The sequence below is a fragment of the Panicum virgatum genome, chromosome 7K, assembly GCF_016808335.1.
Source record: "Panicum virgatum strain AP13 chromosome 7K, P.virgatum_v5, whole genome shotgun sequence".
Taxonomy (NCBI): domain Eukaryota; kingdom Viridiplantae; phylum Streptophyta; class Magnoliopsida; order Poales; family Poaceae; genus Panicum; species Panicum virgatum.
In genome coordinates this window covers 20,133,474-20,152,865 of record NC_053142.1, presented here as the reverse complement: position 1 = coordinate 20,152,865, position 19,392 = coordinate 20,133,474, and the positions used below count along the sequence as shown (strand labels likewise).

The 19,392-nt window shown below is 46.3% G+C and overlaps 1 protein-coding gene and 1 long non-coding RNA gene across 6 annotated transcripts; one reads left to right on the top strand and one right to left on the bottom strand.

Moving 5' to 3' along the window:
- Positions 1 to 546: 546 nt before the first annotated feature.
- On the bottom strand, positions 547 to 18,642 carry LOC120640464 (ABC transporter C family member 10-like). 5 transcript variants are annotated; one of them, XM_039916303.1, is made up of 12 exons: positions 16,316 to 18,641; positions 15,366 to 15,686; positions 15,198 to 15,284; positions 14,519 to 15,115; positions 14,250 to 14,414; positions 13,635 to 13,929; positions 12,885 to 13,099; positions 12,431 to 12,736; positions 8,140 to 8,203; positions 7,655 to 7,894; positions 1,752 to 1,833; positions 547 to 851 (listed from the first exon to the last, which is right to left on the bottom strand). In XM_039916303.1, the coding sequence occupies exons 1-12, from the start codon at positions 18,365 to 18,367 to the stop codon at positions 800 to 802; spliced, it is 4,476 nt and encodes a 1,491-aa protein (XP_039772237.1). In that variant the 5' UTR covers positions 18,368 to 18,641; the 3' UTR covers positions 547 to 799. The 5 variants fall into 5 exon arrangements, with proteins under 5 accessions (XP_039772237.1, XP_039772239.1, XP_039772238.1 ...); XM_039916305.1 differs by lacking the exon at positions 7,655 to 7,894 and having other exon boundaries at positions 16,316 to 18,642; XM_039916304.1 differs by lacking the exons at positions 547 to 851; positions 1,752 to 1,833 and adding an exon at positions 1,970 to 2,149.
- LOC120640465 lies at positions 820 to 1,707 on the top strand. The gene is made up of 2 exons (XR_005661810.1): positions 820 to 1,058; positions 1,264 to 1,707. It is a non-coding gene; the product is annotated as an uncharacterized LOC120640465 (long non-coding RNA).
- Positions 18,643 to 19,392: the final 750 nt, after the last annotated feature.

The following is a 19,392-nucleotide window of genomic DNA, read 5'->3' as shown; positions in this document are numbered from 1 at the left end:
AAAAATACTTCAAGGTGCGATGAATCTAATGGTGTCAAATTTTCTCAAAAATTTGTTCGTTTAACATACTTTTCGGGCATTTAAAGTTAAACCAAAAAAGAAAAGAAAAAAAATGAGACGGTCCATTAAGGCCAACTTGGTAAACCGGTCAAACCGGCCGGTATACCGTTCCAAACCGGTTACACATGCGATTTTAAATTTGGATTTGAATTCAAACCGGTCGGTAAACCGGTCAAACCGTCCGGTATACCGGTACGAACCGGTTGAACTGAGTTTTTTGAATTCAAATTTGAATTCGACCGGTACCGACCGGTTTCCGGTCAAACCGGACCGGTATACCGGTACCGGACCCCGGCGGTTTGGCCGGTCCGGTCGGTAAATGAAACCATGGGTACAAGAGGTGAGTAGATGAATGCTTGACGTAAAAAGTATTAGGATTTTGGTGAAAATATTTTTCTTCTATCAATTTCGTGAGTCTACGAACTTTTTGTTCAAACCTTTGGCCTAACAAGTGGGATCTCCGTGAGGGGTACGGTGGGCTTAATCTTGGTGAGAAAATGATTTCAATTATTTAACTTTTATAGTATATGTAATTATTCATCTACTCATTACCATTTTTTATGTCCGTCTAAGTGTCTAGGCTCACTGTCAGACTACTGCACGCGTATGCATCTTCCAAAGCGACGCGTATGCATCTTCCATAGCGACCAAAACACAACACCCATGCTTCTTCTATTCCTCCACTCACTTACATGTGGTCCCACAAGTCAACTTCTACTTAACCTCCGGTCATCCTCCACTACGCAGCCGCCAGTCTCGACGTCTCCTGGCTCAACCTCTCCGGCGCGCGCCCGTCGGCGCTCTCGCGGCTCCGCGGCCTGCAGCTCCTCTCCGTCGCGGCCAACGCCTTCTGCGGGCCCATCCCGCCGTCGCTCGCGCTCCTGCAGCAGCTCCTCCACCTCAACCTCTCCAACAACGCCTTCAACAGCTCCTTCCCGCCGGCGCTCGAGGGCCTCCGGGGCCTCCGCGCCCCCGATGCCGAGAGGCCGCACAGAGAGGTATGCTTTGTTTCTCCTTGTTTGTTCTGGATTCAGTTGTAGATGCTGAATACCGCAATGTTTGCATCTGTTCGTAACAATTACATTCCTGTTTTGATTGGATTTCCTGTCTTAGTGTGGTCAAATTCAGTCATGTTCGATGCGTCATCTGTTCAAAATTCATCACTATGCTATGCTGCCGCCGAATTGACCATCGATTGCTCAGTGACAGAGGCCTGGCACGCCTCCGGCTCGGAGGATCACCATGCGGGAGCACATGTCCTCGTCTCCCATGAATTCGCACGACATGCTGTTCATTGATGCCGATCGTGCACCTTCCGGCCGAAACCGACATAGGAATGGGCGTCGGCACTCGCACGGACGGATTGAGGAAGAGGTATGATTTTCTTTTTATTTTTCCCGATTCTTAAGTTGAATAGAACTATACTCTTTAAACAAAGAGAGAAAATGAAACAGAAAATAGATAGCATGCCTCATTTAGTGCCACTCTCTGAATATACACAGAAAAAAGAACATGTATACACATTTCATTCATTGTTCAAAATTTCATGAAGAAACTAGATAACAAGAACATTTTCCTACAAGGACTGGAACCTTTTGTTCAGGCACCACCAAATATTCTAGTCCCTTGCAGGCACAAACACAGATATGTGTACCTCTCCTAAATATTTTCTTTAGTTCGATTTGTATGACCAGTACTCTTTTAAGAGATTGCGGAAGAGAGATCCTTCAGCTTCCATGAGCTTTATAGGTTTATCATACTCGACTACTTTACCTGGAAGTAATAAGTTGAACTCATGAGTCTGGACCGTGGTGCTATGTGCTGCAAACTATCCTAACACATATTTCATTATTTTTTTCACAATACAGAAAATTGAACATGAAAGATATAAAAACCTAAATTAAGAACAATTGAGCAGGAAAATAGTATCATTCATGATGTGGCAATGTATAATGAAGTTAAGAGGAAATTAGGAATAATTGATGGAAAAAAGCTGAAGTGGTATAGTGGGGAAAGGATTGCCGGCCAGTTTGTCACTTGTACCAACGATATAAATAGTTTCTGGCACATGCTCAACATTTAGTGGTCCCTGAAAGCAAGTATGGCTCAGGAATAATAGATTGATTATGGAGAGGCAAAGCTCGTGTACATATATAGGCAAGGAAGTCCTAGGGTTTGGTTTATAGAAGTAATACCAATCAGAAGTTCCTTGTCTAATCCAAAACCATCTAGAATCCCCAGGAGGGGAGGCGCACGGCCAGAGAGGCCGGCGCAACTACAGCCCACGGCCAGAGGCCGGCTGTTGGAATATAAGTGAATTGCCCATCTCTCCCCATCAACTTAACCTTTTAGGTTGAATTAGTTGGTGCATGCAACTTAATATGGTATCAAAGCCAGAGATCTCGAGTTCGAATCCTGGCCGGCGCGATTAAATAAAATAATTGCAGCCGACTCCTAATTTCCACGTTTGAGGCCTGGAGGAGCCTGCACGTGAGGGGGAGTGTTGGAATATAAGTGAATTGCCCACCTCTCCTCATCAGCTTAAGCTTTTGGGTTGAATTGGTTGGTGCATGCAACTCAATACCGGCCCATAGACACACACGCTAACACGCCCCCACAGTCTGATCGTGGATGCCTCGAACGTTCAGACTGGACTGAAACTCCACAAACACAGTCGAAGGAAGCCCTTTGGTGAAGATGTCAGCGTACTGGGATGAAGTAGGAACATGAAGAACCTTGACGTGTCCCAGTGCGACGCGTTCCCGGATGAAGTGGAGGTCGATCTCAATATCCTTGGTGCGTTGATGCTGAACTGGATTACTGGATATATAGACGGTCACAGTAGACCACTGTAGCTCGGCGAAGTGGTGTGTAAAGCTCAAGAAGAAGTTATCGCAGCCAAGTCGCTTCAGGAACTACAGCTTCAGCATTGGATCTGGAGACGGTCATCTGACGCTTGGAGGACTAGGAGATGAGGTCATCGCCGAGGAACACTGCATAGCCCGATGTGGATTTGCGAGTGTCCGGACAACCAGCCCAGTCAGCATCTGAGTAGGTGACGAGATCTTCCACTAAAGAAGGATGCTGCTCGAGACCCAAGTGTAGCGTGCCACTGATGTACCGGAGAATGCGCTTCAGAGAAGCAAGATGAGGCTCTCTCGGATCATGAATATGAAGGCAAATCTGCTGGATAGCATAGGCAATATCAGGCCTGGTGAAGGTGAGATACTGAAGAGCGCTAGGCAGACTGCGGAAATCAGACGTATCCTGAAGAGGTGCACCAGTATCTGCAAAAACCTTGGGATTGGTGTCAACTGGTGTAGAGAAAGGTTTGCAGTCAACCATACCAGCCCGATACAGAATATCCAACATGTATTGCCTCTGTGACAGAACAAAGCCCCCACGATGGCGCTGAACATGCATCCCCAAGAAGTGATGAAGCTCACCGAGATCCTTCATGGAAAATTCCTGCCACAGAGCTGATATGATGTGCCGAAGAAAGTCCATGGAGGAGGCCGTGCGGACGATGTCATCAACATAGAGGAGCAGGTAGGCCGTGTCAGGGCCGTGGCGAAGCACGAACAAGCTGGTGTCAGACTTGGACTCCACAAATCCAAGTGAAAGGAGGAAGGCGGCAAACCGGCTGTACCATGCACGGGGAACTTGCTTGAGGCCGTAGAGGGACTTGTTGAGACGACAGATGAAGTCGGGGCGAGCTGGATCCTCAAACCCAGATGGTTGGGAGCAATATACTATCTCAGTCAGAGTCCCATGAAGAAAGACATTCTTCACATCGAGCTGATGTACCGGCCAATTGCGTGACAACGTAAGAGACAGCACGGTGTGAACGGTGGCTGGCTTCACGATGGGGTTGAAGGACTCATCAAAATCAACACCAGGTCGTTGTGTGAAGCTTTGGAGGACCTAGCGAGCCTTGTACCATTCCAAAGAACCATCGACCTTGAATTTGTGCTTGGAGATCCACTTGCCGGACACAACATTGGTCCGTGGCGGATGCGAAATGAGGTCCCAAGTGGAGTTCTGCAGCAAGGCACTATGTTCTTCCTCCATAGCAGCCCGCCAATTCGGATCGGCCAGGGCCCTGCGGAAGGTCTTCGGGATGGGCGACAGGGGGGCAATGCTGGCTGCCAGAACCCCTGCTTGGCCCTGGTGGTCATGGGGTGCTGGTTTACCACAGGGGACAGGCACCACGCCCTTGGGCAAGGGCGGTGGACCAGCAGGGGGACCAGCGGGGGCAGCCGGGTAGCAGGGGTGCGCCGAGTGTAGACTTGCCGGAAGAAGCGATCCTCTGGCCGCTGCGGGGCGGTCGGAGGGGCCGACGGCCCGGCCAGCATCGAGGAGGCGCTGGCTGCAGGCAGCCGCTGACCAACGGGCGAAGAGATGTTGGTGGCGGGCTGCTGCGGGCAGCTGATCGATGGAGCCGTGGCCAAGGCGGGCGACTGGGCGGTCGGCAGCAACCCAGGGCCGTCAGACCGCAATCCATTTGTGCAAGGCGGCAAGCTGGTCGCGCCAAGCACAGGCGCTGGGGTGCAGACCGCGTCATCGGGTGCCGCACGTGGCTGTGCGGACAGGGGGTGCCACGCGTGGCAGCACGGGAGCTCCAGGGAGGGCGCCATGAGAACCTGCAGATGTAGGGAGCTGTAATGGTCATATGGGAACTAGCACAGGATTAGTGGTGTCATCCAAAAAAACAAAGTCCGCAGGTGATGGCTAGGTGTGCTGCTCGGCAAAGGGGAACGAGGACTCATTGAACACGATGTGCCGTGAGATGATGATCCTGTTCGAAGAGAGGTCAAGGCAGCGGTATCCCTTGTGGTGAGCTGAATATCCGAGGAAGACACACATAGCGGAGCGAGGAGCGAGCTTATGTGCGGTGGCGGCGGAAAGGTTTGGGTAGCACTTGCACCCGAAGATGCGCAGGTGTTCATAGTTCGGCATGGTGCCGAAGAGAATGAAGTGCTGCATGGAGAACTGAAGGGTCTTGGTAGGCAAGATGTTCAGTAAGTGTGGCCGTATGAAGTGCCTCAGCCCAGTAGGCGGAAGGAAGACCAGCCTGAAACAGAAGTGAGCGAATGGTATTATTGGTGGAACGAATAATATGCTCGGCTTTACCGTTCTTGATGCGCTGATGGGCGCCACGAGTAAGATGGGCACGACATGCGAAGATGGGTGCCACGAGTAAGAAAGAAGGTACGGGCGCTGGAGTTATCGAACTCACGACCATTGTCGCATTGTATGGTCTTAATGCTGATGCCAAAATGGGTAGCCACATGAGAAAAAAGTGAGCGATAGTGGTGAAGGTGTTAGACTTAAGTCGTAGTGGGAATGTCCAAAGAAAATGCGAGAAATCATCAAGAATGACCAAATAATATTGGTAACCGAAGACACTAGGAACTGGGGATGTCCACGAATCACAATGTATAAGGTCAAACATGCTAGGAGCACGAGATGAAGACGCATGAAATGTTAGACGAACATGACGACCTAGCTGACACGCATGACAAATAGAAGGGCTAGCTTCTGTATGATAGGCCGGAATGACTGAAGCTAGCTTGGACAGAGCCTCATGTCCGGGATGATCGAGACGACGGTGCCATAGCGACGAGGTGGAGACGGCCGTGAAAGCTTTGGCGGCTGGAAAGTGCAGGGAATACAACGGGCCAGAGCTATTGCTCGGTCCGCAGATCCTTCACAGAGCAACCAGCGGGATCAAATTCAACAGAGCAATTATTGTCAGATGTGAACTGGCGAACGGAAATTAAGTTCTTAATAAGGCTTAGAGAAACAAGGACATTATTAAGACGTAAAGAACCGGGCAAAAGCGCAGCGCCAGTGGAGGTAACGGGAAGTAAAGAGCCGTTACCGACAACAATTGATGAAGGAACAAGATACCGCGGGGAAGACGAATGTGAAAGGATAGCAGCATGAGGAGTCATGTGTGAAGTAGCACCTGAATCAAAGTACCAGTCATTCCCTTGCGGCGGATTCAGTGTCATGATGCTAAACGTGGAGGCGAGGGATTGCTGGTCCCAAGAAGGGGAGCCGGCCAGGGGCTGCTGAAGGAGCTTGACCCGCCTGAACCCCTGCCGCCGCCAGCTGCAGGCGGCTGGGAGCCACCGCCGGCGCCCTGCTAACCTGGTGGCCACGGCCGCCGCCACCGCGCTTGCCGCAACCCTTCTTAGGCGGCTTGGAACCAGCGCCCCCGGAGTTAGCGCCCCCGTTGTGGGAGGGCTGCTGGGCAGGGGGTGTTGCTGGTGAGGCGCGGGAGAGGGGCCGCCGGTGGTGGCGACGACCAAGGCAGAGGAGGGCGCTGACGGGCGGTTGCTGAGGTTGAGCTCCTCTAACCGCAGATCCGCATGGGCGCCCAAGAAGCTGGGGAAGGGACGGCCACGACGGAGGTGGAGAGCGATGGCGTCGTAGCGGTCGTCGAGGCTGCGCAGGAGGTTGAGGACGAGGGTGTGGTCGCAGACGACCTCGCCCAGGTCCCCATGGGCATCGGCTGTGCCCTTGAGACGTCGGCAACAGTTGGAGATCTATAGATCGCGATTCCCATGGAATTGGGTTTCGACGGCGAGCCAGGCGGTGCGGGTGATGTAACCGCCATCCATCATGGAGTTGGCAAGCTCGGTGGAGAGAGTGCCGTACAGCCACGACTTGACAACGCAATATCCATGCGTGCCCAGTCTGGGTGGCCGGCTGCTGCAGGGTTGTCAAAGAGGACATGGCCCTGCAGAGAGTACTTGCCAAGGATGAGGATGAATTGATCGCGCCACCAGGTGTAATCTCCGGAGGTGACGTCGAGGACAACTGTGACAAGGCTGCTGATGTTCTGGACAGTCATAGCCTGAGCATGCAGATTGAGCGCGGCAACAGCCTCGTGGAGGAGCATGGCGTCGTGGACGTCGTCATCATCGGGGTCGCCAGACTTATCGCCGTTAGGCGGAGGAGGCAGGGGAGGATGGCCAGCGGCGGCGTGGTGTTCGCGAGCGGCGCGCTCAAGGGCAGCGCGCTTGCGGGCGGTGGCGGCTTCGCGATCCTTGGCGGCGGCCGCTGCTTCCTCGGCCTGCTGAGTGTGGGCTAGGGCGGCGTCGCGCTCCTCCTGAGCAGCGGCCACCGCTGATTTCTGCGCACCGACATCACCCGCACCGGGGGCAGTGGAAGGTGAAGGAGGGGGAGTCCCAACCATGGTGGCTGCAGCGGCAGATCGCCGGCGCATAGGGTTGGAGGAGGCGCAGCCTCGTGGGCACGCTAGGGCAGCGGAAGGTGAATCGGGGTGAGAACCCGGACTCGTGATACCATGAAAGCAAGTATGGCTCAGGAATAATAGATTGATTATGGAGAGTCAAAGCTCGTGTACATATATAGGCAAGGAAGTCCTAGGGTTTGATTTATAGAAGTAATACCAATCAGGAGTTCCTTGCCTAATCCAAAACTATCTAGAATCCCCAGGAGGGGAGGCGCACGGCCAGAGAGGCCGGCACAGCTACAGCACACGCTAACAGTGCCGAACCATTTTAAATGATTATAATAGCATCACTCTGTTTCTAATAAGATGGTGAGAAGAGAACCTTACCATCACTCATTGCAAGTACCACAGAGCAGTCCATAACTGTTGGTATACGGTGCGCGACAGTGATTACAGTGTAGTCTTTGAATTCTGTTCGGATGATTTTCTGAAGGATAGCATCAGTTGCATTGTCTATAGAGGCTGTGGCCTCATCGAGAACTAAGATACGACATCTTCTCAAAAGTATTCGTCCAAGACAGATAAGCTGCCTCTCTCCCATGCTCCAATTCCACCCATCTTCGACAACTGTACAACAAGATCTTAGGTGGTACATAAGAGATTTCACGATATCATGCTAGCAAAAAAATAAAAATAAAAAAAATAATCAAGGATACTTTCAATGAACATATTACCAACCACTTTGCGTGGTGCAGAGGTAAACCCCATACTTTCAAACAAGTAAAAGGAAATTGTGTTGAAAACATTTTCATAATTTTTAAGGTTAAAAAGAAACCAAAGAACAGACAGATGGAGCAAGTCAGCCTCCTTACCCAGTGAATCTAGTCCCTTTACCTTCTCCTGGACCGAGGCAAGAAGTTGACATTTGTGAAGAACCTGCACCAGAATACCAGATTAGCAACTAATCAATTTATTGGTTCTATTTTTTCTCGAATACGCAGGAGAGCTGCGTATCTTTGTATTAAGAAGAAGAAAAAGGTCCAAATACAAAAGGAACCACTCCCCCCCTTGGACCAGAGAGGGGAGTAGGAGTTACATCATTTCTAGGACTATTACAAGCAAAATAAGGGGCAGGACCTGACCACAGATAGTAACACAACTAACACTGTTAATAGGATGCTCTCCCTAATCCCAGGGCAGCAAGGCCCTTAGCACCACAAGCAATCCAGGAATGCGATTCATCTTTGAAGGCTTGTAGAGCAACTTGAACACTTGGAGCCGATCCATCAAAAATGCAAGAATTTCTATGCTTCCATAGAGTCCAGGCTCCAAGAATAACCAGGGAATTGAAACCTTTTCTATTCTGTTTTGGTACCTTTCTCCAAGATTTTCTCCACCACTCAGCAAAGGATTTGGCTTGTCGAGTGGGCACCAAGGAGGACAGGTCCATAGGTTGGAGAATGCCTAACCAGAATTGCCGGGCGAACACGCATGAGGTGAGGATGTGCTGTGCTGTTTCATCCTCCTGATCACAGAGAGGGCAGCGGGCTGGATAGGGGAGCCCCCGTTTTTGGAGCCGATCAGCTGTCCAACGGCGATTGCGAATAGCCAACCAAACGAAGATCTTGCATTTGTTGGGAGCCCATGATTTCCACAAACGTTTCCATGGTTCAAACTGAATGGAACCAATGAAGAAAGCTCTATATGCAGATTGCGAGGAGAAAGTACCTGAGCTTTCAAACTTCCAGTGATGCTGGTCTACAGAATTGTTTAACTGAAAATCAGTTAGGGCATCCCACAGTTCCAAATACTCCACAAGTCCACGCAAGCTTAGAGCCCCCCTGATATCAGATACCCAAGAATGATCAACCAAAGCCTCGGCCACTGTTCTTGCTTTTCTTACCCGTGCTGGAACAGCCTGAAAAACAGATGGTGCAAGGTCCTCAAGTCTGGTTCCCAGCAGCCAACGATCAGTCCAAAAAAGAGTGTTTTCTCCATTGCCCACAGTAGTTACTACTGAAATAGCAAACAGTGCAGTAGTATTAGGATGGACTGGTATTTCAAGGCCAGCCCAAGGGCGATTTGGGTTGGTCTTTTCAAACCAAAGCCAATGCATTTGGAGTGCCCACCCCATGACTTCAAGATTGTGAATGCCTAGTCCACCCAGGTCGAGTGGTCTCATAACTTTCTCCCAAGCAACTAGACAGCAACCTCCATTTGCCTCCTTCCGTCCTTTCCAAAGAAAGCCTCTTCTTATCTTATCTATTGCCCGGATAAACCATTTAGGGACCTTGAGAGCAATCAGCAAGTAGACTGGGATGGCGGTGAGAACAAATCGGACAAGTACCGCTCGACCAGCAAGGTTCATGAGGGGGACCTTCCATCCAGGGAGTTTATTTGCTATTTTTTCAATCCAGGCTAAGAGATCACCTCTTCTTAGTTTCTTGTTGGAGATAGGTAAACCGAGATAGGTGGTTGGAAAGGAAGAAGTTGTGCAATGTAAGGACTGGCTGACCAGTTCCACAATATCATCATCACACTGAATAGGAATGACGCAGCTCTTTTGGAGGTTGGTCTGCAGTCCGGATGCCTCACCAAAAATCTGTAACAAGTCTTTTGTTAGATGCAAATCTTCTGCTTCGGGGCGAATGAATAATGCTACATCATTAGCATACAAAGATAGGCGCTGCCCAGAAGAACGAAGGGGCCGTAGCAGACCTTCTGATTCAGCCTTTGTAAACAAACTATTCAGCGCATCCATTACCAAAATGAAAAGCATGGGAGAAAGGGGATCTCCCTGTCGAAGCCCTCGTTGGTGAAAGATGAAATCCCCTGGTTCACTATTTAGCATCACTTGAGTTGAGGCTGAGCGGAGCAGGTTATAGAGAAGACTGCGCCAAGTCGCACCGAAGCCTAGGTGAGAGATTATTTCAAGAAGAAAACTCCATGATACTGAATCAAAGGCTTTAGAAATATCGAGTTTCAAGAATAGGCTGGATATCTTGCGACGGTGCAGAACTTTGATGGTCTGTTGTACTAGCATAAAATTGTCATGTATGCATCTTCCTTGTATGAATGCACTTTGATTAGTTGCAACCATGCTGTTCAGATGGGGGACTAGGCGATTTGCCATGAGTTTTGTTACCAGTTTTGCAAAACTGTGCACAAGACTGATAGGTCGATAGTCTTTGACTTCCAATGCATCTGCCTTCTTGGGAATTAGAGTGATGAATGCAGAGTTGAGCAGTTCCAATTTCCTCGAATCTCCCTGCTGTAGACTCCATATGGCTGCCATAAAATCCATCTTGATTATAGGCCAGCAGGATTTGTAAAATTGTCCCGTGTAGCCATCTGGGCCTGGTGCTCTATCAGCTGGGAGGGATCTTATTGTTGCCCAAACCTCCTCCTCTGAAAAAGGCAGGTCAAGGAAAGAGAGATCGGTGCCAGTTCTATGGAAGGCCGGCAGGTCTAGGGTAGAAATCCTAGGGACAGCAGTGCCCAGCAAACCATTGAAATAATCAAAGAATAGCTGGTGTTTCTCCTCTTGACCAGTGATAACTTGATCACCATCTAATAACTTAGAGATGAAATTCTTGCGCTTGCGGAAGCTAGCTTGTTTATGAAAAAAAGGAGGTGTTTGCATCCCCATCTTTGAGATATCTGACCCGGGAGCGAAGGCGGGCAATAGTTCTTTCCAGGGAGGACAAAAGTAGGCAATGTTTTTTGAGCTCTTTTCTCAACCAGTTCTCTTCCTGTGAGAGGGCACGGTGATCTTGGGCAAGTTCAAGGTGATAAAGAATATGCCGAGCAAGTGCTAACTGCTCCTTGACATTGCCAACACTTTTCTGGCTCCAAGATTGTAGAGCCCTTGTTAGTCGTTTTAGTTTGATGTATATTATTTCAAGAGGGCAGCAAGGTTGCACTGGCTGCTCCCAGGATTGCTGCACTGTTTCATGGAAACCAGAAAGACGCGGCCAAAAACTCTCAAAATGAAACCTCTTTTTTCCCCGGATTCCCTCTCGTAGACCAAGGACCAGAGGGCAATGGTCCGACATCTCAGTGGCATAGCTCTGTAGCAAACTCTCCGGATATAGATCTTCCCAATCATTAGTGCAAAGAATTCGGTCCAGTTTGACAAGAGTTGGTGAATCGCGCTCGTTCGACCAGGTGTAACGTCTTCCAAGAAGTGGGAGCTCTTTAAGGTCCAGATCATTCACAAACCGGCGAAAACGTCCCATCATAGCTCTGTTAATGTTCTCATTGTTCTTGTCTTCTGAGCTGTAAATCATGTTGAAATCTCCGGCCAACATCCAAGGCCCGGAACAGTTGGCTCTCACTTCTCGAAGCTCCTCAAGAAAGGCTACCTTTTCAGTATCTTGCTGCGGTCCATAGACTCCAGTAAGCCACCAAGCCGGTTCATCATTGTTACTCAGTAAAACAGACACAGAGTGACGGTGGACAAGATGGTGGTCGACAGAGAAGGAGCCATCACGCCAGGCCAGGAGAATTCCACCTCTTGTTTGCTGAGCAGGGAGGTAAACAAAATGCACAAACTCAGGGCCGAGGAAAGATGCCACATCAAGATCAGATATATGTGCAAGCTTAGTTTCTTGAAGGCAGACAACAGCAGGATGTGATGTCTCGACCACTAGCAGGTTGTTGTAGGACTTGACGTACCGGTCGAGACATTCATCAGAGATTCTTCCTTCCTCGGTGGTTAGACCTAGCTTTCTGCAGACCGTGGAGGCCGCGGCACGATCAGTTTCAGGAGGCAAATTTGCCAACCTGCGGCTGCGTCGAGGCATGGTCACAGGCCCCTGGGTCTTTTTTCTTCTCTTCTGGACTGCCGGGGTTGGTTCTATTTTAGTTTGAAGATGTTTACCATAAAAAAAATTGATCGAGAGCATTTGTTACATCTAACAAGCACTTAAATAAGTTTAAATGTTTAATCATCTCATTTTGATTGTGTTCCGATTATTTTCTTCTGAAATTGTTAAGCATTACATTATTGTAACTTCATGGTAATTTGAACTAACATGAACAATACAATCACCATATCTTCTCATTGTTCCAACAACAGAAATACTTTTTTTAAAAAATCTGAACACTGAATAGGGTGAGAAAAGCAAATGTAATAGCTGTATATATTATAAGACATCTTACCTCCCAAATTTCTTCATCCGAGAATTTCCCCATAGGGTCAAGATTGTATCTTATGGTGCCCTGAAAAAGTGTCGGATCTTGTGGAATGATACCTAAACGTGAACGCAGGTCGTATAAGCCTATTGTGGTGATGTCTATGGAGTCTATCAATATTTTCCCTTCAGCTGGCTCAACTAGACGAAACAATGCACCGATTAAAGTTGTCTTGCCACTTCCAGTCCGGCCAACAATACCAATTTTATCTCCACCTTCAAAGGTGCAAGTGATTCCATGTAGCACAAGGGGAGCATCCTTCCTATACCTAATCTGTTTAATAAAAACCAGTCAATTCATTTTTTAGATAAAGGAAAGCATTCCAGCCTTTTGCATCAACTGATGCTTTAGGCCAAATCAATTCTTTAGAATTCATGAATGATTTTTTCCATGTATGTAACACATGTACTTTTTTTATTACCTTTAAATCTCTAAGCTCCACCCTGCCAACTTGGGGCCAGTCTTGTGCTGGTCGATGTTCTTCAACAACTTCTGCTGCTTCACTTTGTATCTCCATGAACTGCTTCACCCTTTCCACGGCGACAATTTGATTTGCAAGGCTGCATTGGTTTTGTATTGAGAAAACAAAGGACACATTTAGGGACAGAGCACATGACAATGCCATTCCTACAAAACCTGCGCAATTATGAACAGGAATAATCAGCGTTTCTTCAGAATTCGATTGCTCATACCTTGAATAAATCAAATGCATATGTGCTTTTATTTCTGCCACTAATCAAGCCGTGCATTCATCCTGGTTTCCCAATTTCGCATTCGGTAGACTTAAATGCTAATGGATCAAATTAGTGTGAATAACAACATTCCCGTTGAGGAAACAGAAATTACCGACATGATATTGTCATTAAAATTGCATTATCATAAAAAAAGGCACCAATATTTACATGCATTCATCAGCTGGCAGAATGAGAAATGTACAGCCTTCACCAATATTGTATCCGTTAGTCTAAAAAAAGTACAGATAAGACCTTTACTTTCATGGCTTGATTTCAGGAACCGACGAAGACATATAGGACATTCTTTAAGGTGCATCTAACATTTTACTGGAAATTAGATGCAAGAATCAATGGTCATACTGGTTGCACACTATTTTTAACTTTGTCCAATATTTACAACTATCTGGCAGTGCCAGCAACTACTATGAACTGCTCACCGGGGCTAAGTGTTCCAGGAGGAAGAAGAGCCATGGCAAAGGCACAAAAGGAAACAGTAACAGCACTCATTGTTTCCAGCCGTAGAATCAGCCATTCAACTGCTGCAAAATTATAAAAGTATGCGCCGGCATTCTTGTCAACAAGCTCCAAATATTTAGCAAAGAAATGATGTTCTTGATTGAAGGCCCGGATAGTTGTAGCCCCTGAAATCGCTTCACCTAAGTGATTAGCTAGAGTGGACTTGGTAGTGCCATTGATCCGCATCAATTCCTTAGCTGAGGCTAAATAGTACCTCTGCATGACCAAAAATATATAACAGATTCCAGTCAATGTGAGCTGTCAATAGAAGGGAGTTGACTGCTCAGCCGTGGCCGTGGTGTCAAACAGGTTTCATATAAAAAACAAAACAGGGACCAGTTACCAGCCGCACCTGGCTGCAATTTTGCATGAAAAGTTTTCATGGTTTAAATTTTGTCCAAAGTTTCACAAAATTCCATCAACACTTAAGTAAATATTAAAATTTGCGCCAAATAGGAAAATTCTTGCATGGAAAAAAATCCTTATTGGAGTAACCCAATAAATTGAGTCCAGTCAACAAAGTCGCATAAAATTACCTGCAATCTGGTTGCCAGAACTATCATTGGCACTGCGATAAATAGAATTTGCCATGTAACAAATACCAAGACCCCCAGATTGCTATATGCATTTAAGCTGGCACTAACGCTAAACATGAAGGTGAATGGAACATCAAGGTCAATAATACTTAAATCTGAAGAAACCTGCATGGGAAAAAAAGCAGCAAGTTAATCCATTGACAAATTATCTACATTTATAGAAGGAATCTTAGTGTTCTTTCACTATCTGATCTTGAAAGGATTCGTACCCGGCTAAGTACCCTTCCAAGAGGGGTAGAATCATAGAATGACACAGGTGCATGGAACAACGAATCAAGTAATTGGGAAAACAAGGATCTTGATGTCTGGACCCCAAGAACAACAATAAATAAACATCTAGATAGTAGGAAGAACATCATACAACCTCCAATAACAATGTATACCAAAATCAACTTCAGTGTATTAACACTAGGATTCTGGACATTTGCTGCCATCCATGAATTCTGTGATATTTGCCCAGCTAGGAGAACTATGTAGGAAATAGCGCAAAGAGAGGCATTCAAGAAGCCTTTGTTCTGGCGCAGGTAGAGTATATAAGGCTTGAGGCCTGTATCCCCAATTTCCCTTTCCTCCGTTTTAATCAACTGATTTGCTGGTGATGGCTTCACAGACTCTAAATATATGTTTCCATGATTATCATTTTTCTTCTTGGTCGACATTCCCTTTGCTTTGTGGGATAACACTTTGTTAAGATCTGAAATGCGAATAGTATTTTTATGAGCCTTTACAAGGTTCTGAAATTCTTGACAAGACACCATTAGATCTTGATAAGGTGCGGATCGAATAATCTCTCCATTTGACATTAACTGCAAAGAACACTATTTTATCACAAACAGAACATATAATAAACAAAAAACCATGGGATTAGGGTGGCATGTAAACACAAACCAGAATGGAATCAAATCCGGGTAGAAAATCCACTTGGTGGGTCACCAAAAGAACAGTCTTGTCTGATAGAGCTCCCATAACATATTCCTGTGGCACAAGAAAGCTTTTTGAATACCAATATATGCTCAAGTAACAACATTGCGCTCACAATTGTAACATCGTTCTTACATTGAAGAGACTTGTTGCTGTATGGGCATCAACAGCACTGAAAGGGTCGTCAAGCAGATAGATGTCTGCATTTTGGTATAACGCGCGAGCAAGCTGAATACGCTGCTTCTGACCACCACTAAGAGTCACCCCTCTCTCCCCAATTTGAGTATGATCTCCAAACGGCAACATTTCAAGGTCCTTGACTAAGCAGCACCTTGAAAGCGTTTCCTGGTATCTTCTCTTATCCATTGGAGATACAAAGAGAATATTGTCTCGCACAGTTCCCGTTTGGATCCATGCATCCTGAGAAACATATGCAATTTTCCCACAAACTTGGATCTGAATTATTTGATGAAGTTTAATCAGTACAGTTTAAATTATTATGGAAAAGGAATTAGTTAACATAGTTTTTCTTTGTCTGGATATAAATTATACTGATTAATCATCGTCAAATCATTCAGATCTAAGCTTTTCTTGGTGAGGAATTAATTAACATAATCATAACATAAATTAGCAACTACTCCCTCCGTCCCAAAAAACTAGTCATTCTGGGATTCAAAAATTGTCCCAAAAAAAAGTCATCCTACCCTATTTGGAAAGTGCATGTGCATGTAAAAATCAATTAGTGCCAAATATGAATAATAAATAGGGGCAAACATGGTCATTTCACATTCTTGTTAATCTGTCCTAAAATTCCTAGGATGACTTGTTTTTTGGGACGGAGGGAGTATGATCTAAGGTTCTCAAGCCCACATATTAACGTGATATTGCGCAACTATTAGACAGTAAACTCTCTTCCTGCAATTGAGGGGTAGAGTTGCAAAGATTATAATATTTTTTTTTTCAATCAGGTGATGCATAAGGAACTTAATAAAAGTAGCATTTTGTTGCATGAAGTGAGATACTTCAAAACCTCACAAATTACAGCTGCAATCCGTAAATATGAAGGTAATAGTATAGAAGCATACCATGCCTTCTATTTTGAGGATTTCTCCTAGTACTGCAGCCAAAAGTGTTGACTTTCCCGATCCTACCTCGCCACAAATTGCAACCTTCGCTCCAATTTTTACCACCAAATTTATATTTTTCAGAGTTGATTTGAAGGGGTTCTCATCCCATGAAAAACTGCCAGAGTTTATCACTATCGGAAACTCGCCTATACAATGTTTGTGTCTTACTTGTCCCCTCAGTTCAGGTGCATCAAGAAACCTTGCAATTCTACTGAAAGCAACTTTAGCTTGTATTACAACTCCAATAACATCTGGTATCTGCCTAATTGGATCTTGCACAAGGCTCAGAGTTGCCACAAAGGTGAAGACATTGGTAGCATCGAGAGGAATTTTCAGAAGGTAGCATGTGAAGAAGGTTGCAGCCGAAACAAAAACCGGTGATGCCCAGAACAGCACTCTGCTGTATGCTCTACTAAGCTGGTATGTGGACAGCCACTTATATTCGATCTCCCTTAACCCTTTGATGACCATCTTGAAATGCTTCTCCCATGCATAAAGTTTCAATACTTTCATATGAGTTAAGGATTCGAACATGGCCTTCAGTCTCACGTCTTGCGCTTTGCTGAGTTCACTCTGAAATTTGTGTTGTAGTTTGGCCACTGGAGTATTGCAAAGTACAGTGATTATGATGACAACTAGCGATGCAATCATGGCAAGACCAACTGCATTATACAGAATCGACAGAGCGATGCAAAGTTGAAGACTTGCTGTCCATGTTTGATGGAACCGGTATGGGAATTCCCCTATCCTATAGGCATCTACAGTGACATAGCTAATGATCTCAGCAGAAGAGTGCTTCATTTTTCCTGTGTTGGATAACTTCTGGTGTTTCTTATAGATAGCAGCTGACAGGAATGACCTTACCTGGAGTCCCAACCTACGAGTTCGGAAATACCACTGCCTCTGCGACAAAGATTCGCAACATTTGCAAAAGAGCAGCGCTGCAGCCAAGACATAGGCTTCATATGTAAAGGTCCCTTTTTCCAAGGAAACATTGACGTAAGCCTTGAGAAGAAGTGGCCCTGAAGATAGTACGAGCACCTTGACTAATGCAAATAAACCTGAGACCATGATCCCACTTTTGTGACAGGAAATGATAGTCCAAAAGATCGATGGCGTGCCGTTTCTCTGCAACTCCTTGTTGTTCAGCTTCTCCAAGAGCATCAAGTACTGGTTGTGTGACCGATCTGTGGGATCTAAAAGTGGCAAATCTTTCTCCTCAAGGGGCTTCTCATAACCCATCTTCATCAAAGGGTTTAACCACAGAAATGACATTGTACTGAAAAACCCGGCTTTCGCAAAAGGGCTCATCTGACTATCAGAATGATCTGTGTCGCTACTGATCTCGATGTTCAGTGGCTCACGTAAATCATTGTCAGTTCCTCCATAACCATCTTCCTTGATGTGCCCAATTCCATAGACAATAAAGAGAAGCGTGCCTAATAGGAACAGAACGTCAAAACAAGCCTTCATGGTGATTGCCTTATCTGCGACGTCGATGTGAACAATTGAAGAGTAAAAAATGAATGCAGCACATACGATCAGGAAAACCGACCAGAATCGAACAAATGCAACTCCGAGGAAGCATGGCCTGACGCTGAAAGTAAAGCCGGTAAGGATCAGACTGAATCCTTGAAGCAATGCCACCAGCCACCAATGTGGCTGGTAAACAGAAGCATCCTGGTGGATGTTATCCACGGCCACCATCCACAGTCCTAGGCCAAGATAAACCAAGCCCAAGCAGCCATTGAAAACCACACCAGCAAACTGCAGTGGTGAATTGAATCTGAGTGCGACAAGTTGCCGCGCAGATGCTCTGCTCTTTCGGAAACTGAGAAGCAGCTGCAGGCAAGGTATGATGACAAGGAGTGCAGCGATGCCAATCAGTAGCAAAGGATTCGCGCAACTACAGCTTGCTCGTAGCGAATTGAGCTCCTGCACAAGTTCATCGTCCAAGGTCTTGACTCCTGACATACTACTACGGATGGTGGGTGGTGTGGCGACGAGCATGGAAACATGTAAGAAGATGAGAGAGGCGAGAAGCTACAGAGCTCACTTGTGAGGTAACTAAGCATCTATCCAACCAATCCTCTTCTAGCCAGCAACGCCCAAAGAAACTGACCCACAGCTGCAATATTTCTTTGTTGCTGATCAATTCGGCAATATGAATTCCTTCGGTCACTTCAAGTGGCCCTCCTCATCAAGGAGCACCTGCAACAGCACTCCATCGCACTGGAGCATGTGGATACTATACTACCTAATCGTTTCGTCAGGGAGTGGCTGGGAGTGTATGCTTGGCCTTTTTGGCCGTATGCCCTTTTTTCATTCTATCAGTTGTTGCGTGGCTGGGTGGTCATTTTTTCCTTTTTTCTTCTTTGATCACGTTGTGCTAGCGGTTTAGTTGTGACCACCTACCCCACAGTGGTTTGATTGTTTCTTTCGTTTCCCCTCTCTAATAAAATTAACGGACCCTAAAATTAAGTGGCAAATCTCTTGCCGTCCTTTTGAAAAAAAAAGATTACTACAAATGTATGCACCAAGAATGGTCAATTATCTGCAGCACCAAGACAACAAAACATCTTTCTCTCGTCGGAAGAGAAAAAAACACCTTCCCTTGTATGAGGAAAAAAAAAAGAGAACCATAGGTGGAGTTTTCGGTGGATAAGCTTGCTCAAGACAGGTCCACTCCAAAAGGCAAATAATGTATCGGGATAATATCGCCTAGACATTTTAGTTGGCCCACATTGTTGATTGGTTGGTACGAAAAATACGAGTATGTATCGAAGGATATCACCATTCCCCTTGATTTAAGCTCGGTTGTCTTTTTTTTTATAGGGCATTTGAATTCACAGTAAGTGCTGTATGTAACAAATCTAATGAGGACATCACTCCTTTGTGTACAAGCACACTTCTCACATGGATATGCAAGGACCAATCAATAGCGCTCGACACTGATCAATAGATGAACTTGTTTCTATGTACATTTAGTAATTATATGAATACTATGCTAACTAATGATATTATTGTACTTAGTA